This window comes from Cyrtonyx montezumae, unplaced genomic scaffold (genome assembly GCF_038088225.1).
Source record: "Cyrtonyx montezumae isolate F1298 unplaced genomic scaffold, pur_monq_1.0 scaffold_3, whole genome shotgun sequence".
Classification (NCBI taxonomy): domain Eukaryota; kingdom Metazoa; phylum Chordata; class Aves; order Galliformes; family Odontophoridae; genus Cyrtonyx; species Cyrtonyx montezumae.
The window spans coordinates 73,074,331-73,102,097 of record NW_027072034.1 but is presented as its reverse complement, the minus strand read 5'-3'; the positions used below and the strand labels follow the sequence as shown (position 1 = coordinate 73,102,097).

At 38.4% G+C, this 27,767-nt stretch overlaps 1 protein-coding gene across 1 annotated transcript; it reads right to left on the bottom strand.

Moving 5' to 3' along the window:
- Positions 1-104: 104 nt before the first annotated feature.
- On the bottom strand, positions 105-27,128 carry GABRR3 (gamma-aminobutyric acid type A receptor subunit rho3). Its single transcript, XM_065744118.1, has 9 exons — positions 26,998-27,128; positions 20,899-21,011; positions 11,292-11,359; positions 9,867-10,090; positions 7,225-7,307; positions 6,310-6,450; positions 3,898-4,050; positions 1,435-1,631; positions 105-443 (listed from the first exon to the last, which is right to left on the bottom strand). Exons 1-9 carry the CDS (start codon positions 27,123-27,125, stop codon positions 141-143), a joined length of 1,410 nt encoding a protein of 469 aa, XP_065600190.1. The 5' UTR covers positions 27,126-27,128; the 3' UTR covers positions 105-140.
- Between the last annotated feature and the right edge of the window lie 639 nt (positions 27,129-27,767).

Sequence of the window (27,767 nt, the reverse complement as noted above, 5' to 3'; positions counted from 1 at the left end):
TTCATCAGCAGTTCTGCTGTTAACCAAACCAGCCTTGGTTTGACAAAGAAGCCAGTTTCAGAAGCTTTTAACCCCTTCCTCTACTGCCGTTGTGTTATCCTCATACACAGGATAAAATCTAGCTTTATAATCATTTCTGTTCATATGTACAAACCCCAGTAAAAAAAGTTGAACACAATATACACACTGGGAAATATAATCCTGGAATACGTGTCAATGACGTGATTGTTCTGTAGAATAATCCTGCCCACGTTTCCTTTAAAAGATCTCTTCCTCTTGATGCGGGCTGTGCCCACGTTGGACACACTGATTGCTCGTGCTCGAGTTTCGTTCTCTTCACAGCGGTCGGGGAAAGCAGGCAGGTCCATCTCAACATCAGGCTCATGGTAGCAGCCATCAAAAGCCATTGCTTGCACTGCATCAATGTTATACATTCCTGAGGCCTGGCAACAACAGAAAAAATAGTTATTCTGAATCTAGCAGGAGCTGTTTTAGTAAATGATAAATAAATAAAACAGAAAATAAACGTTTCTCTCCAGTGCTGTTCTTCATATTGCAGTCATAGAGAGAACATAGCTACCTCACAGAGTGCACTTACCTCAGATACTACTACCTGTGGGGCCTGACCCCTTGTACAGCACGTAAGCAAATAAAGGCATGTGTGGCACAAAACACACTTGTCTGAGTGCCTGTTGCCAGCTGACTTGCACATGCCCTTGCTTATGAAATAGAAAAATCAAACTGTGACTCATCTGTAGGTCTGTGGGAAATTACTTCAAACATTTTTTTTTTTAATGGGATTATGAAATCGTGTGAGCAACATATGCATCTTTTGTGTGTTCTTCCACTTGTGATATTCCAGTGAGTGGTTTCACATGTGGGGATATTCTTGAAGGAAAATTTTTAACAAGTGCTTCATAGAAAGCGAATGTTTAACTTGTAAACATCTCTGCTTCAGGCATGCTTTTTTAAAAAGGACCTAATTATTCATCTGGTCTCAAGACAAAAAAAAAAAACAAACCATCATTAAACCCATCTGTCTAACTGAAAAAGAGGGAACAGAAGAAAGATAAATAAACTCTGCTTTACAGCAAACAGGAGGAAACATCACACGAGTATAGTCTGGGATTTTAGGGGGAGGAAAAAGCTGAAATTGTCTTGGTCAATAGGTGATTGAGAAACAAAATGAAAGATACTTTCCTCTGAGTGATGAAAAATGATAATAATCAGAAGTTGTGCTCCCTAATCTCTGATACAAAAAAAAGAAGGGAGAGTAACTTTGGAGCTTCTCAAGATCAGAGAGGACAGTACTTTTCTTCCCTTCAGCCAAGAGTGTGTAACAGAGGGGAGTCACAGATAATCACATCTTTGTATCAGGATTACTCTGTGACTTCTGAGATGCTTTTAAAGGCAACAAAATGCAGATGATTGTACCTTGCCCCTTTTTTTGAGTTGCTTTCTCTCTTCAATTGTGGTGAGATAGTTCACTGCTGCATATTCGATGACAGACAGGAAGACAAAAAGGAAGCTGATCCATAAATACACATCCACGGCCTTTATGTAAGACACTTGAGGCATTGAGGCACTTACTCCTGTGATGATGGTTGACATTGTCAGCACCGTAGTTATTCCTGACAAAGAAGAAGGGGAGGTTATCTTAACAGCTGGTTCTGTTTATCTCATCACCAATGGCTTGGACAGCACAGCTCTGTGAAGGCGGGTGATTGGAACTGCCTTTAATTTCATAGCACGGGGTCTGAAATGTAGAGTAAACCCTGTAAGCCACCTATCAAAAACAACAGTCATATCAACTGAAACTGAAATAGTCATATCTGCCTCCACCGAGTGTGAACAGTCAGAGCTTCAGCACATCATGTTTGAGCATTGAGGACACAATGCTGGGGATTCAGCAGTGCAAGGAATGCTTTCTGTGATAGCCTTTCTATGATTCCTATGGAGCAGTGAAGGCAAGTTTGTGGTCTTGTTTCCTACAGCCAATATCTCTGCTATACACATCCTCGTCCTGGAGCTTTACTAATGAGTCACCAATTTCCCTCCCGAGCACTTTTATAATTGTACTTCTTGGCAACATATGTCAATTTGTATGTCTCTGTCATAATTTTTTGCTTCTAAAAACACTGTAACATAAAAATGCTATATCCACTGAAACTACAAAATGTTTGTTGACTTCATTATGTCTAGGACTTCAACCTCATCTTTCCAGAATTTCTACTCTGATGTGAACCTGTTAATCTCACTTTGCTGTATTCTGTCTTGGAGAAAATAATAGTAATAATTAAAAATAATAATAAAAATCCAAGCCAGGCCTTATTTTTAATAGACTGAAAGTGAAGACATCTCAGTAACATCTGTGAGTTTGCAGTGGCAAAAAGAATGGTCTTTCATCTGGGTCTCAGTACAGCCTCTCTCCAACTTTACGCTAGTTCAAGTCCCCCAGAATATGCAAAAGTTTTCCCTTTCTCTCTCTGCAAGTTCCTTATGTTGAAGGTTGGAGTTTGAGATATACTTTATAGGAGAAAATCTGTTTATTAAGAATATGTGTACTTTAGGCTAGAGAGCTAAGCTTTATAAACGTCGCTGATAACATTGCCTATAAATTATGTATGTTTATGCTAATGGAATGTGTGTTATTTATTAAACTTCTGATGCATAACCTGTTATGTATAAATTATATATGAATAAATTAATGAACGTGATCAGCAAAAACATTTTGACAACATTACAAATGACTTCCTGAGAATTAAAACTTACTTTTAAACGTGAAGTTAAATTTCTTACAAATAAATTGGTAAATGCATTAGCAAAACTAGGTATCATAAATTGGCTTTCGATTAATATGTTCATATATCATATATTAATAGTTTTAGACTCTGCTAATAGAAAGGCTGATTAATATACCTATCAATAAACATTAAGGGCTGCCCGAGTACGTGATAGTTTGTTTCTTAAACAAAGGTTCTCAATGTTTTCACTTCTCCAGGAAATACAACAACCATCAACTTTTGGAACCAGTGTCAGTGAGAAGGAAGAACAGCAGTACATCATTAATTCTTACAATGACAGTTTTAGAACTCAGATGTATAATGGATTTGTTAGGTATCTCAGTATATTTCCATAGGATCTTCACAGAGATGCTAATCTTTGTAAAACATTTACCTATTCCAAGGCCATTAGTGTTAGATGCATAACAAAAGGTAGTCTCGAAGTGATGTCAGTTGTCATCACCGAGAAAACAACAGTGTTATTAAAGAACCTTACTTTAATCAATCTTTTTATCCCAAGCTGTGGTGGACTGAATTAAAACCATGAGCGCAGAAAGGTGCCCAACTTACTCTTGGCCTTCCACAGCAGCCTGCATGCCCTGCAGAGTTAAGGTATCAAAGCAAACATATTCCAAGTCCCTGACCAAGAAACGTTTTGCTAACTAGGACAAGTCAGGAAAATGATTCCAGGTTGGAAGGAAGATATCAACTGCTTCTAGAAAGAAAGCTGAACTACAATGCTCTTAGGTGGATGTTGTTGTGCCTGTGAAATGTCTCTCATGAGCCACGAATTTAGAGATGGATCTGAGTACCTGGGGATAGTGGGAAAAAATGTCTTTGAAAAATAAAAAATGAATGAAGTAAAATTCTACCTTCAGAAATCTGCAGAATCATCATTCTTTCCTTCTGTGGTGTGTTAGCTGCTAGTACATCAAAGCCAGTCTGAAGAAACATCCAATTTCCAAACACAGAGGTTGAGTAAAGGAGTTTGTATAAAATTATTCAGGCAATTATCTGACATTTTTGTCTTGTGTAAACAAGAAGCTAAGGTAACTTCAAAATCTCTCCCCTAACCATTCTCTACTTCCCAAAAGAATATATGGTAAAGGTTTACCTAGTGATACCCTGGCAGGAACGGCTCTTCTGTCAATCCAAAAAGAAACCCAAGACAGCATCACCATCAGCATGGCTGGGAAATAGGATTGTAGCACAAAAAAGAAAATATGTCTCCGGAGTGCAAAGTTTATGAAAAGTCGATTGTACCAGCCTATTGAAAAAAGGGAGAGGAAAAGGTTGGGGGAGAAAACGAAAACTGTGTTATTTGTGACCTCTGTTTACCAGCCCTGCCTGGGCATCCACATCAGTATTAGTAAATACCTAAGAAATATCGCTGCCACCCTGCCTTTATATAGTGCTTTTCAAACTGTCCATCCATATGTCATTAGAATACAGCTACCTTGGCAATGAAGCATCGTTTCTCCACTATAAATATGTACCACACGTTTGCCTTGTTCAGATGTTTGCCTGCCCAGTGCTGACTTTAAAGGAAAGGGTGCCATCTAGCGACTATTGAGACAGGCGCTGTGCAGCAAAGCGTACGTGCGGGGGAAAATCATACGCAATGAGGTGAAAAAGTAACGTGGCTGGCTGCACAGCATCTGCCTTTCCTATACAACTGCAGACGGAAATGAGCCTGTATTGGAACTGTCATGCCATCACAAGGAGTCACTTCATAAAGGAGTATCTTAGTAATTACTCAAGTTAATATTAAACATGCCCCATATTCTTCCAGGAGTTCACTTTTAAAAATGATCGTCTCATAAATGGTTTGACACTTGCTCCTTTGGAAGTCAGGGAGCTCCAAGAAGCTAAATGCTACACGTGTGTGGTTCACTGAGATTCACAGGAAAGATGACACACAACCTGAAGTGCAGAAAGATGCTCTGTGAGCGGCATTTTTGTCCATTTTTTTGTCCAAGAATCTTCAGGAGGAGATGGCCGCCATTAGAGTTATGCTGATAGTCCTCTGCTATTCCTCACTTCTGCTGGGGAGGAGGTTTTGCATGTAAACACTTTCTTTCAACAAGAAGCAAAAGAAAAGGAGAAAGTGGAATCTCCTGACTGACCACCAGAACTCAAACCCAAAGAAAAGTGTATGCCTACAAATGCCAATGTTCTAGCTAATAGATTCAGTATGTGCATTTATCCCCTTGTTCCTCCCAGTGGTCACCTGTGACTTTAAGTCTTTTCTTCCATCTTTACCCTGCTGATTTAGCTTATCTCCAAAACATCTGCAATTAAGTGTTACTTTTTACAAAGTGGGAGGTGCTGTGAAGGTCCTGAAAAACTACAGGGGTGGTATGAGGTTGCACTGTTGTGTGTGAGGCCATCTTTGCTTGCATAAGTACTTTTTGATGAGAATAGCTGGGTTCCCAGAAGGCAGTTTGGACACAGTGATAGCAGCTTTCTTCTTGCAACAAGGACAAATTTGACATGGCTTTCAGCAAGTTACAAATGCAATAGCTAGGTATCACCAGTTCTCACATGACATCGGCTCTTGAAAGCTGGAGCTCTTCTTAACTGATATACAAGCAAGAGATAAGGATGAAGAAGCTGATCAAGCTGTGAATTTCTCATTGCTTAGGCTGCAGAGTAATTTTAATGGGAATTTCTGCATTAAATATCAGCCATTGAATCCTCATTGCAAACTTGAATCCTTAATCTTTCTAAAAGGCAAAAAGAAGCTATCCTGTAGTTAAGATATACTAGATAAGTCTATTTTCTGCCTTCTTGCATGTCTTAAAGTGTTTTTTTTTTCCATGTGTTGTGCATTTAACATCTTATATGGAATAATTTCCATTTCATTAAATCTAAATTATAAAGTACAATAACCCCTCTGAAATGAATCATCTCAGACTAGGAAATACAGTAGCAAGCAGGACATTTTATCTGGTTAAGGAAAGTGCGTTTAGACTACTTACGCAGAGAAATATTTCAAGGTTTGCAATTGCATGTAGAAATACAAAGAAAATAAAAACTACTTTGCATGAAATTGAAATCACAATAAACTCCTACAGCCTTGTGCAGTCTGCTAGAAAGTGTAGTTCAAGATCGATAATGAGGAATAAAATACTGTTTGGGCCAGATACCTGTGTGTAAACAATGTAGCCGTGTCATAAAAGGATTTTTTTTCTGCAACATTAAGCAAGCCATGAGTTTGACCTCAGTAGGTTATAAACACTCTCGTGTAGAATTTTTAAAGTCAGCAGATTCTTAACAACAATTTACCGATGAAGAAAATGAGATTTTAGACAATTAAATACATTGGAGTTCCCTTCTTGAGCAAGGGTTCTGCAGGTAATGTGAAGATAATCCAGGGCTTAGGCTAACAGACAAAGGTGATTGACAGCCCTCATTTTAACAGATCTCTCAGCAGTAAGACACATTTACTAGCACTGAATTTGAAGGAGAAAGACAGTATGGCTGTGTGCCCTTCTTCTTTTCTAATGGCAGGGTCATACTATACCCGTACTGCTGTAAAACGCAAGTCCACTGGAAGCACTGAATTCTTCGATGAAAAACTGGGAGAGGGAGATGTGCTCGTCTGTGCTCAGGGACTCGTTGCCATGTTTCCAGTATAACATCAGATCATCTTCATTGTATGCATCTGTGCAAAGGGAAAAACTAAATCACCTGTGCTGGAATAAAGCTTCTGTTTTCTTTTCTTAGCAATGGGAGACCACTCGAACAAAATGAGAAAATCACAAGGAAACATTTTTAATATCCATTTGCCAGCTAGCTGACATGGTAAAAATTGCAAAAACCATATTGCACCTTGTTGCAGGTGAAGTCCTGTGCCATGCCAGCAGCTCATGTGACAGAGAAGGAACACAGGTGTGACTGGGGTCCCAGGGCACAGGGATGCAGCTCAGGAGCCGCCATACTGCTGGAGCAGTCTGCCTGAGCACTGCCAACCTGTTCCCAGCCAGCATCTCAGCTCCCAGAACAAATAAGAATAAATACTGAGATATCAAAATGCTCTGCAGGACACAATTACCTTTCTTTGTCCAGTTCTACAGCTTACCACAAACCACTGAGTCAGGGGTGAGAAAACATACATTTCACAGTAACACAAGAGATCATTTTCATTTTTTCATGAGGTCAAATACTGACATCCTATTTTACTTTTTACTTTTATTTTTTCTCTCTAACAAAGCATGATTTTTGATAAAGAAAATATTTTGGATTGCAGCTTTGGCACATCAACCCAGTCAAAACAAAGCAGAGTGCACAACTAGTTTTTCATCTTGGTTGAGTTATGGAAATATCCAAAACTGGATCCAAAGCTGTTTGATATGTACAGGTTGAAGGATTCTGGTCACACACAGGTGGTAAATGTATTATCAACAACATGCGAGGAGCAGGCACGAATTAAACTTACAGCTTTCCAGTTCTAATGAACAGTTCTGGGTATCCAGAGGAAACCTACTGAAATCCATGAAACACATAGCAGAAACTGTTATTCTGCAGAAAGGAAAAGAAAGGCAAACAGTAAATGAAAAATGTCACACTTTCTCTGGACTGTGCAGTCATCTGATTGAGATCCCCAAGCAACCCGCTGGTTAGAATCCTGATGACTGCCTTTTCCTGCTCCTGTTAAGACATTCCAAAATTCCTTTGAGATAGTGATAGAAAACTAAGAGAGAGAGAGCATATATTTTTAAACACAAATACTTTTTCTAATCAAGTGCATTGCCCCCATTTATAAATTCTTCACTGGTCTGATCCTTCATTAACCTTTTATACATTTTGCTTCAAAGGGTTACACCTATCAAGATTTACAAAGGGAGTTCACATTTCTTAACTGATTATCTCATAGATTTTAGTAGATAATTTTACAGATCTGAGCAGATGTTATTCCAAGTGCTATTTTCCCAGATAGATAGTACACTTATAATATCTAATAATATCTAATTGCACAAAAGATAAGCTGCAATTTCTGAAAGCCTACTCTCTTCTTCAATACCATAAAAATGTTTTATACTCTAAAAAAGTTAGGTAAACCTAGACAAAAACATTAATTTCCCATTCTACTTGCTTTTTCACAGATATTTAGAAGATAAATGTCCCTTAGCATATCACCAACTAACACAATAAATAAACAAATAAAAAGGCTTAGAGCAGCAATTTAAATGCAGTAAATATTGACAAATTTTCCTTTCTTGTCCCAGCTTGCATGTCATTTGATATTTTATTTTGATATTTCGGTTTTCCCCCAATTGAACCGGTTGAATTTACATAAGTGGTGTTGGGTACATCGGGTATATGAGTGATCTTTGAATATCTGTGATCAGTAATCACACTGCAGCTACATTTTTACAAATATCAGAATTTGCTGGGTCGAAATGAGGTGTTGAAATGTGATAGGTCTTTAAAACGATGCGTAAGACTTCCAGATGCAGATGTTATTTCTGTCTTTTAAGTCTTGACTACAGGTTTACAGGAACAGGAATAAAATGTGGATTGGAAAAAAAAAAAGAGAGAGAGAGACTATTTTAGTACCAAATTTGTTTTTTTGTTGTTGTTGTTCAATTTTTCTTCAATAAAATACTGGGTGCCAAGCACTGAAGAAAAACTGTGGAATATGCAGATATCTTGAACGTAAGAATTTGGAATATAATCTACCCACTGCTTGTAAATCTGTCAATACAAAAAGAGGGTTTTAATGAGCATCCAATTCTTTAGGAACGTATGCATTAACACCACTCAGACCACAAATGCTCTATGTGACCTTAATCATTTCAAAACCTTGGTTCACCCCATTCCTCTGAGTTTGGTAATAACTGATGGAGAATGGGAGAAGGAGGACAGGATCTGCCCTTGATACTTTTGCCCAGGAAGAAATCTGCAGGTTTGTCAGGAACTCTGGGGATTTGCTCTTTACTGGAACAGGAGTCACCCAGCACCTACTAGCAGTTAATGCAGGGCTAAGGCAAGGTAGGGAAAAGAGCTGGGAGAACTAGGGAAACAGGTAAAAGTAGTGCATCAGCTTGCAAATGGGATGGAGGATGGAGGGCAGGGGCTCCCATCACTGTCATAATACTAAGAGCCACTGCTGTAAGCTGAGGTCTGTTTCCTCTAATTGCTCTCTTCCACGGAGGACAGAAGTGATGGTAACAATAAAATGCGTAGTTCACTTCATGGTTTCTTGCTGCCCGATGTGATTATTGAACATAAAGGCCTTACACTATTTTAAAGTGTTGTACAGCAATTGTTAGGGTTTCTGTATGCCTTATGAGGGGGTAGATAAATTCATTCACTCGTTGGAACAATTATTACACAGCCAAAAATTCAAATGCTTGCATAACTCTTCCAACTATCCAGAGTAGATGAAATATCACCTCTGAGCACAGGGCTAATTAGTAATAAACTAGAGAGAAGTGATTTCTGCAATGCACAGGCCCCAGAGATTCTACCTAGGGGAAAATACTTTCATTAAAACTATTTCTGCCATACCATCCTCATCTGCTTATAATGTGTAGGTAGAAGGGAAGAACATTTAATGGTCTTGCTGTTCCAGTTCTGGAACTGCTGTGATCTGCTCTCTGTGCCCATCATCAGCCCTGATCTATATTAGCGTTTTGTTCACAGGTATCCCAGAGTGAAAATAGCTGAGATTAGTTTTAAAAGACTCAGGGAAAAAAAAAATAATTGTCCTTTGCTAATAATTTGGGGTTTTACTGCACTCAGCAGTAAAACTACTGCAGTATTGCTAAAACCACAGGCAATGAATTAACATTTGACAAACATCAGTGGTATTTACAACAGATGAAAAAACTGCCATCATCCTGTGACAGGGAACAATGTTAATAAGATATTTTCTTTAAAAGTTACCATTGCTAAATTGATTTTCCCACTGGTACACAGAGGATTTTTAGTTATCAACAGTACTCAGTATCTAACACCAATGGATTAATGCCAATCGGAATCCTAACTGCAAGGATTTCAAGTTGTTTCTCACTCTACATGATCCGATCCACAATTGTAGCTGTGTATTTTCTTATAGAAGAGGATTGTTCTTACCGTAGACTGAAGAGCACGTTGCCATCAGGGTACACTCGGAGCATGACATTTTCCACAGTTGTATCGTGGATGAAAGATCTTTTGGAGTGTACAAAAAACACATCGGGCACCCAGATCTTTTTTATCAGTCTTCCATCAAAAGTCATACTTTTGTTTTTGGTACTACGAAATGAAAGTCTCTCATCCTTCCAGTAATGTCTGAGATATAAAGTCATTGTGAAGTCCTTTGTTTAATTAAAAATAAAAGAAGACAGCACATGTTTTATTCGCATACAATAAAAAACAGATAAAGGTTAAAAACTTTTAAAAGATAAAATTTTAAAAGGATCAGTTTCTGCTATGAACATCATGTGGAAGATCCTCAGTGAGAGCAATTAGATGCCACTCAGCAAGATTAAATATAGACTGGAGCTACCTCTGAGATGCCTGCTGTCTGCCTTGTTGCTGGTGTCTGAGTCTGGGGTTCATGCTTCATATATACTCAGATAAAACAGATTTCAGCGGTCTGCTGGATTGGACCATTGGTGAAAGGAAAAAGAAACTTTAAAATCAACCTAATGTGGACTGGGAGGTTTTCCTGTGGAAGTGTTCACAAGTTATTCTCAGAATGGACTACAGCTCCTTTACAGTTCCTTTATAGATCCTCTAGTCAACTTGTAAAATCCATTAATCTGTACATTTTGTACAGAGATTAGATTAGGTTTTTAGATTACTGTATTTTTTATGAATTAAATGAATCACGTAAAAACATCACAGTGAATTTCATGAGAATAAATCAATTTCACAAGAACTACAACTGTTAAAATATGAAATAATCTTACTTAGAGAAATAACATGGCTGGAAATACTCTCATGGAAAAAGATGGGAAAGCAGCTGGAAATCCAGTCTGAGCTTCTGCACAATCTGACCGCTCTGTGCTCACCTATCTAGCTTTTCCATTTTTAGACAGGCATCACTCACCTTGATAGAAGAATTACTTCTGAAAATAGTACTGGAAAGATAATTTGGCCTCCTCCTGTAATGTGATTTTATACCTGTGCGAAACCCACTGATTTGGGTGGGATTGTAGAGGATGCAGGCGTTCACAAAGAACCCGTAGCAGTTTCAACATTGATAATTAGATCTACACTCAGCATGAGAAGACACTGTAAATGAGATACTGGGCACCAAGTTAAGGTGCCCAGCTATTCTGGGACTAAGCAACTCGGCACTAATGTTTGGGTGGCACTGTTAGTGATAATTATGGAGAAGGAACAAATATCTTGCATTCCTCTGCTTTGTGTCCTTATCTACTTCCATGCTTCATGGCAAGACTGTGCGCTTCTAAGAGTTCACTGTCTTTAAATGTTTTGTTCTGTATCACCCATCTGGACACTTCTGGGAACCTGAGTTTTGGCTGAAATTCTTTATTCTAACCAACTTACCATGTCAACTTCAGATATGCTGTCAATGCTTTCTACCTGCACATCAATGCCCACGGGTATTGGTGACCCTTCAATGCAACAGAATGAAAGAGTGATGAGGAACATATGACCATATTTTTAATGGGAAGACTGTGTATTAGCAACATTCAGAGTAGACCCCATACCATCATTGCTATGGTCTGTCTGCCACAGTATGCCAAATGAGAAACTTCTTGGCAACACAGTAAAACCCAACATTAAGTAGTTGCAGAAATAAGTGCATAAGAAATAAGCGATTTCTTTGCAGCTAGACTAGTTACTGACACTGCAATTTAAATAGCAGTGAAAGTTGCCTTGCAATGCCAAAGCTAATGAACTGCTTGGAGTGCCGTAGGGAAAAGCTGAGTAAACATACCACCTACATCAAAGACCGCAAAGCTTACTTGTCAGTCCCAGCTCTTATTCCCACACTTAAAAACAAAATGCCTATTATGCTTCCTAATTACCTTTATTAACTTAATTATTTAATGTTTAGCATAGGTATTTGTGAAAAGGGACTACTACTTGCTCACTGCCTCATAAGGGAAAAGATGTGTGTGCACTAAGCATGTGCCAGGATGGAGCATTGTGTATGCAATGTATTAGTGAGTACATAATTTATCTTCAAGTACACACGCTGAACTGCACTCAGGGACTTTTTTTTTATATACCACATTTCTGTTTTGTGCTGCTGAACAAGGCTGTGGATTTATAACATGATGCAGCCCGAATGAGTGTATTATAAAACTACATTTGCATTTTTGCAATAAAGAGATTAAAACCTATTAAAATTACAGCGAAATATATTTCTTCCAGTCTCTTCAGCACGCAATGTCTATAATTAAAGGCCTAGTTATTACCTGTGTAATCTTCAGCAAGCAAGTCATTCCACTTAAGGAACTGACTAAGCACTTCCTTACAGAAGAGGGGGAGGACAGAAATTTGTGCACATATGTGTATACACACACAATGAAGAATATTCTGCATTTTGGAATGGATGTCATAATAAACTATTGTACTTGAAATTCCAATTACATTTGCAAAAAAAAGATTTAAAACATTTTCAAAGTAAACATTTAAATACTGTAATACAAAACATTAGTACAAAGAAGTCTGAGCAAGCAAGATATAGCAGTAGATTCTTTAACCTGTCTTTCTCTTTTTCTTGTGTTTTCTTTAGAGTAAAGCCAAAGTAGTCCAGAAATATCATTCTCCTGATAACCAGCCACGATACTGTGTCTCTTTTTGGAATTATCCTTAAAATAGCATCCCTCGAGGATTACACAGCTGCCTCCAGTTCTTAACAGTGGAGATCTTGAACTATTTTGGAGGTATTTTAAAATCTGGCTCTGTAATCTCTTGATTTGTCTTGTATATTTTAATGGAGGGTTTGACCCTGCATAGAAAAGATGAGGATGTATGTGGAAAAACAAGGTAAATCGTGACCAGAGTTAGCAGAAAACACAGAAGCATGTCTCTGCAATGACAAGAGCTGTGCTGCCTGGCTGAGAAATCATCTTTGCTTCTGAAAGGAATGTGTGGCTCAGTCCATCTGCCAGAGGCTCAAAGATCAAAACAGAATTCAGTTGACTGGTGTATTAGTAAAACTCTAGATTGTACCTGGGGAAAACTCTTGCTTTTGAAGAGCAGAGACAGCAGGAGACATATTTCTGAGAGGCTGATGTGCAAGAGTATTGACATATATATCAAATCACTCTTGTTCATGCAAACTGATAAAATTGTTTATGCTTCTCCTAAGCCAGGTTCAGCCACATATCTTCTTTATTTTACCCACACAATCCCAACCATGCCACGTATATCGTTTACTTCTGCTAAATACTGACTTGTATCAAGTACTGGTACAAAAATGCTGGACTGTAGCCTGCACTGTCATCCTCTCATTATCCCACTGAAATCTAAATATGTTGCAAGCTGAAGACAGGTTTAGCCTAAGTGGGAGCTATAGTGGGATTTATATGTGATGCAAACATCATACACAGGTGGCATCCACACATCTTTTAAATGCAAACACAGCAGAAAGATGAAACAGTGTCTATCAAGCTCCTCATCTGCATGGTGCAGAAGGAGAAGCCCACGCTGCAGAGCTGATACCTGAGCTAGCTGTAGGGAAGGGTGGCTCAGGGAGCAAGCTAGCTGTTGCAGCACAGTGCTCCAGCCTAGGAGCATGGTCATCACTAAGGCTGACAACAGCAATGAAACATGGCCTCATTGCTATTTAGAGTCCATGCAGTTTAACCGGTACTTTCTGGATTTCTAATTGGTATGAGATAATTTGGGCCTTAGAAATGCCTGCTGATTGCCAGAGCTTGGAGGAGACCTCAAATAGGCAGAAGAACTGCATTTTATCTAAGCTTATTCACTAAGAAACTTGAACATTTTTATACTGCGTCTCCAAACTTACCTTGGAACTGTGGCAGAGGCAAATGGTAGGATGTACTGGAAGTGCTCATATCTGAGTGCACATTTGACCTTAACTGGTATTACTGAAACTTTGGGAGTGATCTGCGTGAGTGGGATGTTAAAACATGTGGGTTAAGTCCAATTGATATATGAGCTTAAAGTTATGTGGACAAAAGGGTAGGAGAGGGAAACTACTCTCCATGTAAACAAAGGCTTTTACCAGTTTTACGAGTTAAGAACAAGCAAACTGTTTCCCACCAAGATTCTTCAAACATACAGAGAATTATGCACAAATTGTATCATAAGATGACTGGCTTTCTAGGTAAACATACACCATGCATTGCCAGGAATGTTTTTGTCTTTTTTTTTTTTTCTGAGTGACAGCTCTTGAAAGAGTAATGATGGCAGTCCTAACAATTTCTTGGGCTGTGCAAAAAATACAGACTATTTCCTGCCACCAACAAGCACTATTCAAATGTGGGCATAATTTCAAGTAATAACTCATGTCATCTGGGCAGATAAAAAGGAATTGGTCACAGAACTAGCAGCTAAAGTACATCATTACTTTGATTACATGCATGCAAGCTGAAGTGCTAGTTATGCAAATATATGCATTCTTTATTTCATTCTTTGAATGGACAGCTTGCACTCTGTTGGGAACTGTTAAAAACCACATCAGTGTGGACAGTGAAGAGCATAACAGATAAAAATCTAAGGCCAGGAGAAATACAAAGGATGTTTCTAAAGTTAACTACAGAAAAACCGAACTTTTGCAATGAAATCTGTTCTTTCTGTGGGAGAACTGTCAAACATACTCCCCAGAAAGAGATTCCTGTTCCTTTCCTGTGGAAATGCCAAAGAGCATGCTCATACTGCTTAAGAAGAAAACACTGTTCAGGTCAGCATTCACCACAGACAATTATAAAACCACAATGACAGATCATAGCAGCTGTGAATATTTTCATCCCGTTCTGATTCTCCTTTGGCAACAAATTTAAGTGGATGATAAACACACGAAGCACTACATGGATATGCAGTCCTGGTCACTTCAGTGACCTGAAACATTTTTGTATTTCTGCCACTAACACTACCACTCTGGTAAGAAACATTTTGGCCCTGCACTTGTCCAGGCCTTCTGAACTTCGTAGTTTTTCTTGGAACATGTTAAAAACCAACTCCGCCAGAAACAGTAATAATGAGATGTTGGGAACACGTTACTGAGAAGTGGTAATTTTCTATCCTGTGGGTTTGTTCTATCAAGTTTGGATGTATTCAAGAAAAAAAGCATTTCAATAAACATCTGAAAACAGCCAGAAAGAGTCATTTTTCTACTTCTATGTCTGCACTACAGCTTTCTCCTTAATATGCTGAGAATTTCAATCTCTGGCTGACCATCAGGCAATGACATCAAATTCACTTTGAAAAAAAAAAAGAGAAAAGCTGTGTTTTTTATTTCCCAGCTTGACAAGACTGAGGATGGCAGAGGGGATTTTGTTATTAAATTGAGCAGCTACAGTTGCTGCTGGAGCGTTGCTGCAAATCATTATTTTAGAGGGATTAGTGATTTTCACAATGGAGGTTCCACAGATTTTCAAGATAATTACTCCTAAGCAGAAAAATAGAATTGTTTTCAGATGGATTTATCCCAATACAAGCCAACTCCAGTCTATTTAAGAAGTTTAACACAGCAAAAAGAATTTTATAGTAGATAGCAAGACAGGCAAGTTCTATTAATACTCCTTTTAAAAGGGATATTACGTTTAAAAAAAAGAGATACTATTTTAGCATTTTAGGAGCAATTTCTACAGTGTAACAATGTGCTTAATGAATTCTATATCTATATATTTTTGTATCAGATAAGCCTTTGAACACATAGTTCAAAGGATTGCACCTGCAATTCCCTAAGACAAATGTTGAATTTAGAAAAAAATCAGTCACTGATATTTCAAAGTTGTCTTGGCAACAGCGTGTGCTGGAAAAAAGTTAGGTCTACAGAAACCTCCCAGTAAAAGAGAGAGAAACCAAGGAAGGATTAAGGTCTGCACAAATGCTTTTTTTCTAAAAAAGGCTTATGGGCATATAGAAAAAGAAAACCAGGGTCAGAAGTGAAAAAAGCCACATGGGGTTGGGGGTGAGCATGTATCGTCCTTCCTCTGGCAAAGAGCAAAACAGCAGCATTACTGGCAATGATATTTTCTTCTTACTACTCATTTATTTATTTCTTATTTACCTGAAAAATGAAGGGGGACTGGTATTAGATGTAGCCAACTCCTGGAACAGAAGACTTATCACTGTACAAAAAAATGTATCTAGGAGAAGGTGCCTATCAGAGATTTTGCAAACTTCTAAAACATTTCTCTCCTGTTTTGGATCCAAGCTATTACTTCCAGTAACATATGGAAGAAAGACATTCCACTTATATCAGAATCACTCTCCTCCACCAGGGTGAGAAGTTCCTGACCTTTCAAGGAGTGAGGAGTTAACAGAACCTCCGATCCTCTGAAAACTTGGAATAAAGACTATGTCTAATTGCTGACTGAGATCCAGTTTGTGGTAAGGGATGAGGAAATGGTTTCAAACTAAAAGAGGGGAGATTCAGATTGGATATAAAAAATAAATAAATAAAAATAAAAATAAAATAAAATAAAATGTTTTTGTGTTAAGAGAAGTGAAGCACTGGAGCAGGACGCTCAGAGAGGTGGTGGATTCCCCATCTTGGGAGGCATTTAAGGTTAGGCTGACCAAACTCTAAGCAACCTGACCTAGCTGCAGATGTCCTTGTTCACTGCAGGGGAGTTGAACTAAATGACCTTTAAAAGGTCCTTCCAATTTAAACAATTCCACAATTCTATGCAATTTCTCTAGAAAGGCTGCTACATCTTGACCAGATACATTCTACTAAATTCTTTTTCAGCATTTCTAATACATGTTAATATTATTATTCCCTTTACTGGTTGACATAGCAGAGATAACCAATTCTAAAATTTCTTCAGCTAACCCATTAGTTAAGTCTAACTCTATTAGCATAGATCCTGACAGGTCATTAAGACAAAAGAAAAGAAAAATGAAGTTGTTATACTTCACACACACATAGAGAATTTACTCGTACATAATAACAATTATCATGTGGTTCTACAATCTTTAGATTGCAAAATAGTTCAGAGAGCATATGAGAGGATGTTACAGTTAGCAAAATCAAGGCACAGATGAATAAAAGAGTAACAATTTTTTAAATGGCAATGGAAAATTGTAGCATGTGTAAATAGAACAGAGGTAACCAAGAACTCAAAATCACTTCTGACAGTACATTAAATTAAGAAATTTAAGAAAACAATATGATATGGAAAAATAGATGTGCATATGTAGAAAAGAACATCATTTTTAAAAGGATCTCTAAGTGTGGCTCAGTAAAATACTTCCCTCAATATATATAGTTTTGACTGTCAAGGCAGCATGCATGATGGCCCTCAGATATGAGCTACTAAAAGTCTCAGTTCAGCATCAGATATTGACATGTGCTTACCCATTAACACTGAGTTTAAAAGGAGATTATCATTCTAAGAAGTGCTGGAAACATAATTTAATGTCTTGCTTGTTCTCCAGTCCACAGTTGAACTATCTTCTCACAGAGTATCAGGCTACTGAGAAGTCATTTGAAGTACTTTATGCCATAGTCATACAAATACATACAGATGTCATGAAAAGATCAGACTTTTGAGACTACTGTTGGTCATTTATTTCCTTTGGTAGGACCTATGTAAGCAGACCACAAATGGCAGCCATTACCATACCATTGCAGGACCCCTAACATATGCTTTTGGGAACAGCAAGGGCTAAAAATAATTCCTACAGCCTTCAACAACGTTGTCAGAAGAACTGTTTGAGTAAGACAAGCATTGAAGCTTCCAGCCCAGTATCTGGAGAAATTGCTCAAACCATCACTGTGTTGGCCCACAGAAAAATTTTAACATTCTGCAGACTCATTGGTCTGTAGGGCTGTCTGTTTGGGTATGCTTAGGTGATCTACTGGAGACTTCCAAACAAAAGAAGACAATGACAAAACAAACAATGAGACAAGAAACCAGAAGCCTGGCTTAGGGAGTAAAGTGCATTGTAGCAACAAAAAATGTTTGGGTTTTGTTTCATTATATATTAGGTTGTACTGAATTATGGGTTTACTTCATTCAGCTGCACTGTATAATAAAGAGCATATATAGGAGAATTTCTATAGCAAAAATGTACAGACAACTTCCTGATTTTGCTTTGTGTCAGACTTAGATCTGAAATCTGTTAATAAATGGACAATGTTGAGACTAAATTTTACATAAAATTAGCAGTTAAAGAGTCAACTTCTGATAGTGCATATGGAACATCATTGCCATCAACAGAACAGTGCCAAATTGCACTCATAAATAACAGCAGAGTTGTGTCCATTTGGTCAAAAAAGAACCATCTCTAAAGATGAACAACCTATTATCAGAGAAAAAAATCAGCCATGTGAGCAAGGTCACGACTATTTCCAGTAATGCTACAGCCAACAGTATTGGTGTCCAAAAGCTCTATATTCATTTGCCCCAACCCTTTTCCAGTGTAGATATTTGCTCAGTTTAAAAATACAATTCAGCATATGCTCTGCTTTTCCATAATTATAAACTCAAAAAACTCTGGGTCCTGTTATCTGCTTCATTCACTTTACATTTGCAGGGCTAAATGAAATTAAGCAGGTCAGATTTAGATTTAAGAGTTTATTGAACTGAGGAATCTCTAGGTTAAAAACAGTGTAAATTTTCCAGCTGCTTCTTCCTCTAAACTGATGCAAAAGATAAATCATCTTTTCAGGGAAAGAGGCACCGTAGAAATTAACAAAATTTATCATTCCAGCTCCATGACATTCCCAGGAAATTCCAATGAGACACAGAGAAGGGAAAAAAAAATCTGACTCTTTTAAATTTAAAGAATAATTTTAAAATGCTTCTTTTTCACGCAGCTATTTTGACCTGTTTTGTTATTGTTTTAGTTTCTCATGTCAGTATTGTGAATTCATGCATTGTGCTGAGCTGAATAAATCATGCACTGTGGCTCGTGTCAGATCCAAGCCCTTGAGGAATCACAGTACTGAGACGCTTTTACATTTGATAAAAACAAACCCAAAATCTCGTCTGCTTTAAATACATAAATCCATAGCATTGCAAGTCTTCATGCAGTTCACAGCCATGTTGTGGCTGTGATTGTAGTGTGAAGAAAAGTAAGCAAAGTCCTCTCTCCTGTCTGTGCCAGTCCCAGGGTATTGCTGTACTGAACGCACTGCGAGAGCTGGTGGTGTCAGTGCCCGCCTTGTGAGAAGGGCAAGTGTGATTTTTAGTCAGTGCCTGCGAGGCGGTGGGATCTCCAATTTCACCTTCTTTCCCTTCTGCTGCACACTTATTCTACAGTGTTTGTCAGAGAAACTCATACTCTGCTGTCAGGCAGTAAGTCTAGGTATGTTATCCTGATTTATGTTTCAGCTGGTTTTGTCCTATGACAAGGTCACAGCTGTGTGCTAATTGTTGTGCCTCATCAACCTGTCTCTTCTAGAAACCAAGCCATTCTTTACTACTGTAACATCACTGAAATCAACCTTAAGATGGGAAAAATTGAGTATAAATTCAGGATCAACATTCATTTCACTGAGACCTTTTACTGTCTGCTGTAAAAATATTAACAGATTCACATTTTATTCTTAAAGAGATTGACTTGTAAGCATACCATTTATTAAGAGAATTCTGAAAACACAGAAGTGTGTGAACACTTGGCTGTGACTTTTCCAAGTACCACCTATGCCACTACAGCATGTGAATGACAGAAGAGTAAAGCAAAGAGTAAAGCTGGTACACTGTTCTGCTGAAAGCTATTTCTGAAAGACAGGAGTGCAGCTGAAATTGTACCCACGGCAATGTGATTATTAGGAGGTCTGTGCAATGAAGTCAGTGGAAAAAAAACACAGCTGGCTTCAAAAGGAATTGAATGGGCTCTATGATTAGTCATCTGAAAATAAAAGGACAGGGGGAAAAAGCCTGGTACAGATTCGCTGGGTACAAAAAATCCTCACTGACTGCAGAAAATTAGAATTGCTAGATAACAGGCTATATTCTGAAAGCTACTTTTATGGACATCAGAAGTATTCCTTTCTGGGATGATCCAGCAATAAAGTACATCCCAAATTGTCTTTCTTCTGAGATGAAACTCTCAAAAATTCAAATACCTTGTGTGACAAGGCAGGTAGTAAAAGGAAAATATCTGAAATGAAGGATGCTAGGCTAGACAGGAATTAGGCAAGAGGTAACTCTAACATTGGCTGCCAAGATACAGAAATTACATGACTACTGTTAGAAGACAGGGATGATTTTAGTTCCCTGATGAGCCAAAATTCGTAGAGTAACGTTGAATTCTTTTACATTCAACCAACACATCCAGAAAGGCTTTTCTTACTCCACATTTCATTCTCCTGGCATGCTTGCCGGGATCCAGATCCCTACAGCTGGTGTCAACAATAACTCCACAGGCTTCAGCTGGCCTCCCAGATTTGTGCCTGTTTACACAGTTGGTTATTGCTCTTCGTATATTTTATTCTGGCTTCATAAACCAAAGCTGTTTGGTTTGATTCCATGAATCATGAACACTGAGCTGCTGACACAAAGGTTCAGGTATAGCTTAATAATAGGGCAGCTTTCTCATTTTACCTCCCATGAAGGAGAATCAGGGAAGGAGTCAAGGAGAGTCAAAATCCAAATCCCATTCAATACTCACGTTATCCACATGTGATTTAGTTAAATGAAGGAATAATCATCATAGAGCCCAAAAACACAGAAACTGCATGGTAATAAACTGAAGGACTGCTATTAAATGTCGTGCAGAGCAAAAATTTAGGAATTCATGTTACATTTCAATCTCTCAAAACAAATATGATGACTAACTAATTTGCTAATTGCTACTAGACTATGCAGTTTCCAGGGATACCTTAATCACTGTCGAAGAGTAGTATTGTAATGATATTATCCTGTTACTTAGTTTTGAGAAGACAATTTGAATGTTTTCTCTTATTGATACACTAAACAAAAAATATTAAGAAATTTACAGATAGAGAATGAACTATTAACAAGTGCAGCACTGGTACCTGCTACTTGCTTACCTCCAAATCCAGGTCTCAGTGCAAAGTCATGGTCCTCTATGCGAAGAAGCTGCTCAGATTTAAGTGGCCGGACTTTGGTGCTGTCAAGTTTCCTCATTTTAATATCTCGTTTGCTACATTTAAAAAAAATATTTAAAAGATTTTATTTTTTTACTGCTCAACAGAAGGCTCATTTAATGAAGCAGAGATTCAAGAACCCTTGTCAGTTAAATTTGGAGTGATAAGGGAAGTTACTGCACTAATGAAGTTGGGAAGATCCATATTGTGAAAGGTGGGAAAGTCAGATATGAGGGCACCCAGGTTTGTGAGGAACACCTATTACAACATTTAGTACATACAAGAAGTTCCCTCAGAGACTGAACCTACCACTATGCAAGAGATGATAGCCAACTGAGAAAAATGGTACTGTCCACATTACCACTTTCAACAAAGACTTGGAAACAGCACTGTATATCCATGGTTTTAAACCACTTCATATTATCTATATTACAAAGACAATAGTATTTTTATTATAAATAGGGGGTTTTGTTTGGTTTTTTTCGTTTGTTTTTTCCCCCTGAGAACTCAAATGAGTCAATAAGTCTGCATTTCTTCCTAGGCAGTGCTGCTAACTCTTTTCCCTTCACAGAACGTATACCACATTCAAGATTCCATGCAGAAGTTCACTATCTGAGAAAGGAATTGATGTGTTACATCTGCATTTAAAATTACCTTCCTGTGCAGCCTTTCTGTCTGTTTTTCTTGTACACAGAAAGTAAGTCAGGGATGTCCAGTATGCACTCATATCCCTAAGTATTTGGGTTAAAACACAGACAAGGTCTGCAGGCAGTCTTGGCAGCTCAGAGACATAGCCTTTAGAAATAATCCATTACACTATTTACTTTGGCTATAAGGAAAATGCTATGATGCTTCCTTCAGTTTCCACTCCTTTTTGTGTGATCTGCTCTAAGTGGCTGGCTCCAAGTAGTAACAAAACCAGCCAAATCTTAGCTGGAGCACTTGTGCTTAGTTTAGGCATTCCTTTCATGAAAGATGTAGGAAGATCTCAAGGAACTGTTGCTGCTTAACTTGGAGGAAGAAGACAGAGAATGCACCACAGCCTTCAGAATACATAACGAGCTTTTACAGGGCCTGTCTTCCATGTCCTCTCACAGGTAGGATGGGCAGTGGCAACAAGGGAGATCTGTGTTACCCCCTGGTGAAAACAGATTGCTGGGGGAAGTTTTGGGCTATATATCAGACAGATAGCTGTAGGAATGAATTAAACACAGCTGCTTTGCCACAGGCAAGGAGATCTCCCTAGAGATCATTTCTTTCATGCCTTTTGTGATTCACTGAGACTTTGCAGCCAGTGACTCTAATTGTTACTTTAGACTGGATGATTGAAATTTGTTCTATATTTGTAGTCAAACAGTGAATAGGATGAGATACAGAATACCTTAAGACAAGGTATATCTGCAGCTACTTTGGCTTTTTTTTCCTCCTCCCTCCACTCCCAGCCCCTTTTTTAAAAATGAAAGACAAGAAATTACTTAGAAAAATGCTACATTACACCATATCACTGGCTGCTAGGCTATTGGGCTTGACCAAATTAATCTACCTGTGTGTTTTTGAATGCCTGTAGCAGGGCAATCATCCATCAGGTACATCGAAGAAAGACTTTAGTTTTCTCATTATTAAAATCACAGGGATGCTAAAATGAAACCTCATGCTTCAGAGAATTAAAGCTGCCACAAGCAAGCCTGCCTGTGTCAGAGCAGAATAGGCAGTAGATATGAACACCTGCAGTGCTCTGTAATGGGCACGTGGGGAAATTCTGCTGCTTGGGAGTTGGTGTAAGAGGAAATGATGAACTGTATTCAGAATGCCACAGCACAGCTAATTCAGATTGGAAGCATTAGGTTATTTGTCATTAGATGTGCCAAGGAAGACACCTGTTTGAGGTTCTCATGATTTCACTGGAAGAACCAGGCTAAAGCTAAAGTACATCTATTACAACTTCTTACTGGAAATAAGTATGTGACTGAGGAAAAATTTCCCCAGTCATCTCAAAAATACCCAGATCAGGAGATTTTTCTTAATAAGTCACTGAAAATAGATGCTATAGGATTTTGATGCTTCTTCCATTTTCTTGCTTGAGGAAAGCTAAACAGAAATGCTGCATAAATGCACCTTTTACTTGAATAGCATCTTCAAGCTGATGTGCTGTATACCAATTGTGAAGTAAGTATTTCTACATGCTCTCAGAAGTGGTTATTCAAGCTAGGAAAGATCCTGCAGGGGTCAGAATAGTATTTCCACTACAAATGCATAGCATCTTTTCTTCAGTACCTTCCTTGGGCAGAAAATACTTTTTAATTGTAAAGGTAAAAAAAAAAACCCAACACTTACATGCAGTTGTACATGCTCTTGACATTAATGGATGCTGGTACCACTGCACGTGTAAAGGTATCAGCATTTCTAAAAGTTCCATTAACAACACAAAATATTTTTTGAAAAACACTCATGCTTCACTTTTTTCTCCTGCTTGCCTGCCTCTCCCACCCAAGGCTAAGAACTATTCTCCAGCAGATACTCTTTTAATATCAGCATCTGGACTCCAGATGTTACTCCTTGGCTAAGAGCTAGTGTATTACATTCTCCTCACTGCAGCCCTAAAGTTGTTTAACTGATGACTCAAAGGGAATTGCATGCACGCATTTGTTTACTCCCAAGAAATCCCAGACCCATATCTTGCTACTGATTGGTACCACAGCATTGTGAAATCATCAGCACATATTTTCACGAGTGCTCCTTCCCATTGAGCCAACTCCATTAAACAGCAGAAGAGAAAAATTTAACTTATGTAGGTCTCAGAAGAGCTTGTAAAGGTCACTCAAGACCACAGTGGTGTGCCAGTTGCCAGTGGAACACTTTGCTCACCAAAAGCACACCAAAGACATAGTTTATATTTCAGTGGCCTATTTGGTATGCAGCTTTGGCTAGAGCACCATAATCTACAAGTGTAAATGTAGTAGCTGATTTTCCATCCTTGTTGTGCAGCAGATGTCAGGCTGCATTGTTTGAGAGGAAAAGCCCACATGCACTTAAGAACATCTCCCTTTACCTGTCTGGGGGAGTTGTAACAAGTGGATATCTGATGGGTGGGTTGATGTTGGCATAGACCTGGGCAATGGAAAAAAAATGGGCTTGTCAGCCCCAGTGAAGCACATGCTCAAGAAACTACTGCTTTCAATTATAACAGCTCTAACTTTCACAGTTGTCTTTCAGGCAACATTTATGTTACATAAATGAAATTGTAGCCTATTATTAAATTCCAGCTGAGGACATAAAGACCATTTGAAGTGTTTCAGATCACACAGGCTTTCTGTTACATTAATTTAGTATCCAAGATACCATTGTTCCTTTGTGGAGAAAAAGTTATCACACTCAAAATAAAACTAGGGAAGTTTATGAAAAGAGTACTCTGAAGGACTCTTTTGTGAAAAGAAGACCATGAAGGGCCCTAGATATAATGGTCAGAAATTCTTACAGTGATATGTTCTTGAGGCACTCCAGCTACTACCAAATCAAAGGTAACAAAAGGTAGAACTACACAAACTCTCCTGGAAATAAGTTCTGGAGTTACGTAGCAATGTAGCCTCAGAAACTTGTTATACATTTGTCAAATTTTAAAACTCAGATAAATGTAGGCATCAAAATTGTAGTTTCTCTCTCTCTCCCTCTCTGCATTTCCAAGTGTTCAGTGACACCAGCAACGTGTACGGTCAAAAAGCCTAATATTTGGACAGTCAAATGTTTTGTTCTTTGCTTTAGGAAATGGACCATGAGAATAATCTCTTTCTCATGTACTTTTGGTTAATGCTTTAAAATCTTCTTTACAAGAGAATGCAGACAAATAGCTTTGGAGGGAGAATTGGGTTACTCTATTAAACCAGTGGAACTTGTGGGTTAAGTAACATTTTCACATGGGATTCTTTCTAAAAGGCCACCCATTTAACCAAGGCCATCTGTCATCTGTGTCCCTAATAACTCCGGTGCTGGCTGAAATGTTTTTCCCCAGAAAGAAAAAGAGGCCGGTGGAAAGTCAGACGCTGTTGCAACGTACTGGAAGATAATGCTGTCTTTAGGACAGAATCAGAGGAAGAATCAAACAAAAGGAAATTAAATGTGCTTGGATCCATTCCACCAACAAGCTGATTTGCAGCTGTTAGGCTTTGGGATCTTCTGGGGCTCAGATTCCACAGCCTTCTTCCCAATTCCAAATTTTAAATCACAAGGGCCTAGCAAATGGTACAGAAGGCCAAACCTTTGCCTGCTGTGAAGAAAACTGATACCCCAGTCAGCATTATCTGAGAACGCGTGCTGGCATTCCTCCTTGCTTCTATTATGTTAACATCCTTTTTTCTCTCGTCTCACAGGACCATCCTGTGAATCCACTTATAGGCACTAGTAAAGGTCTGTGAAGATGGAGGGGATACTGCACCTGTGTTGTTCCTGTTCCTGATCTGTTGTCTTGTGGCAAGAGGTCAGCAGCATCCAGCAGGATGCCACAGTTGCTGTCTCCTCCCACAAGGCTTCTCTTCTGCTTCCTAAATTAGCATGCCAGCAATGAAGCAACTCTTAGCTACTGCAGAACAGGATACATGCAAACAACAGTAGCATATGTTTCCCTTTTACTGCTGACAAAAATGTAACAGCAAGCTTAAAACAGAACTTACCCCCCTATGGTAACACTAAGATATTTTACTGTTTCAATTTGATTCTTAACTGCTTCCTGAAACTAATGAAGACCCAGATTAGACTTCATTTTGATTCAAGGTCTAGTTCTATTTATTTTGTTTTATTGCAGCAAACAATCATGCACTCACATTCCCTCTAAAACTAGTAGTGTTTGAAACAGTCTGCCAGAATGCGTTCTGTTCCTGAGCACCAGGCTTCAACCAAACTTGAACCTATGACCTTGAGAAAATCCAGAATCCAGGAATACTGAGCTATATAGCATTTGCAGGTACTTCCATTGTATTACTGGTACACGTTCTCTTGCCCTGCATTGCTTAACCATGATTTTAACAAGATATGTAAGGACTCAGAGATACATCACTGCTGGATTATCACATACATAGAGATACAGTAAGCAGCTGTATGCCTGTTACAAAGCACGCAAATTTAAAAATAGCTTACTCACACTAGAGTCCAGTTATGTCACTTTTCCTCAGTAGGTGATTATTATGAACAAACTACCAGCTCCCCTGACTGTATTAATAGGGGGTCAAGGACATGAAAAAGTACTACAGTTGTATTCCTCCTTCCTACAATGGACTTCTTATTACAATGTCTCCAACATCCCTACAAAGACAGACTCTGCTTGGATCACTACTGGCAGCCAGTGGTCTGTTCACATGAAGTGAGATTAACTGGGAAACACATCCAGAAGCCCCACATCTAAAATGTGAAATTTTGTTTGTGAGAAAAAGCACAAACGCTCTGCATAGAAACTTAAATGTAGAAAGCTTTGTATTACTATTTCTTTTAAACCACTTCCTTGATTGGATAAACTAAGAATGGATACCATTTCCAATGTCTAAAAGCACTGGCATATTCCAAAAAGGGAGTACACTGTGTCATCAGTGAAAATAAAGTATAACTCACCTCATTTAGTACTAAAAGAATGTCTTTATTATCGTGATAGTTTAGTTGCTCTGCTGTTGAGTTAATGGCAGTCATTTTATAATGTCAACATTGAACTTTGGAATGCATTTCTACTTCTTGTAATGGGAGTGAAAGAGCTTAAATACTCAGTGTATCATAACAGTCTTCTGATAGCACACAATTTCAAAGAGCTGTGTGTGGGCATGTGCACAATCACATGAAATATCTATAGGAAACCACAATATGAAATGTCTGGTTATGTAAAACCTCTGCTAATGAATAGTTTAACATTCCTCTTTTGGGAACACCATATCCATGCACTACATGTAGTATAAATTCAAAAACTGGCAAAACAGGGCAATAAACAAACTAGATCCATTGAAAGACTGCAGACAGACAGCATAAAGTTTATCAGACCAACAGAGACAGAGAGAACATGTTGCTTACCTGTTATGCTTTCTTAAGAAAGAGAATTGTTGCTGATGGTGAAGATGGTGATGCTGGCTTTGAGAGCTGTGTAGCACTGCTGTCGGCCACAGGCAGGTGAAGAACAGAAGCTTAATGACCAGGACCATCTCTTCCAAAGATAAATGCACCTGATCAGCCAATCCACCTTGCTGACTTTTTATTTTTAGTGTTTTTACTGTTTAGAAACAGCATATCATACAAAGGAATCACGTGAAGCGAGGCATCACTGAAGAAAGAAGACAGTGGCATCCCAGTTCTGATGTCCTCCCCGAGTTCCCCTTATATTTTGGCAAAACATAAAAATTCCTTGAGCTCTACATCCCTGCAGCATCTGCTGTCAAATCAGAAGCACCTTACTTTTAGAAATGTAGTAGATACAGCAGTTTGCTTTGCCAGGCTGCAGTCTGTTCCATTGCTTCCACTCCTTCAGCACAGGCGCATATTTGAGTTCTCCATCACCCGCTCAGTAACCTCTTCAACATAGCCTGTGCAGGCAAAGTGATGTCAAACATTTAATCCCCCTTAAATCCCACACAAAACCATACAAAAATCTGCTTTAATGACAAAGGTCTCTAAATTAATCTTTCTTTCTATATGTGTGCGTATCTGCTCAAAATAATTTTCTGTAAAGATCAAGCTCGTTCATTAACTGGCTACACTGCATTGTCTTCCCAACCATTAGCATCATTTCTGATTCTGTGATCGTAGTATAAAGTATTTTATCTGTACGTACAGAATGGATAATGTCA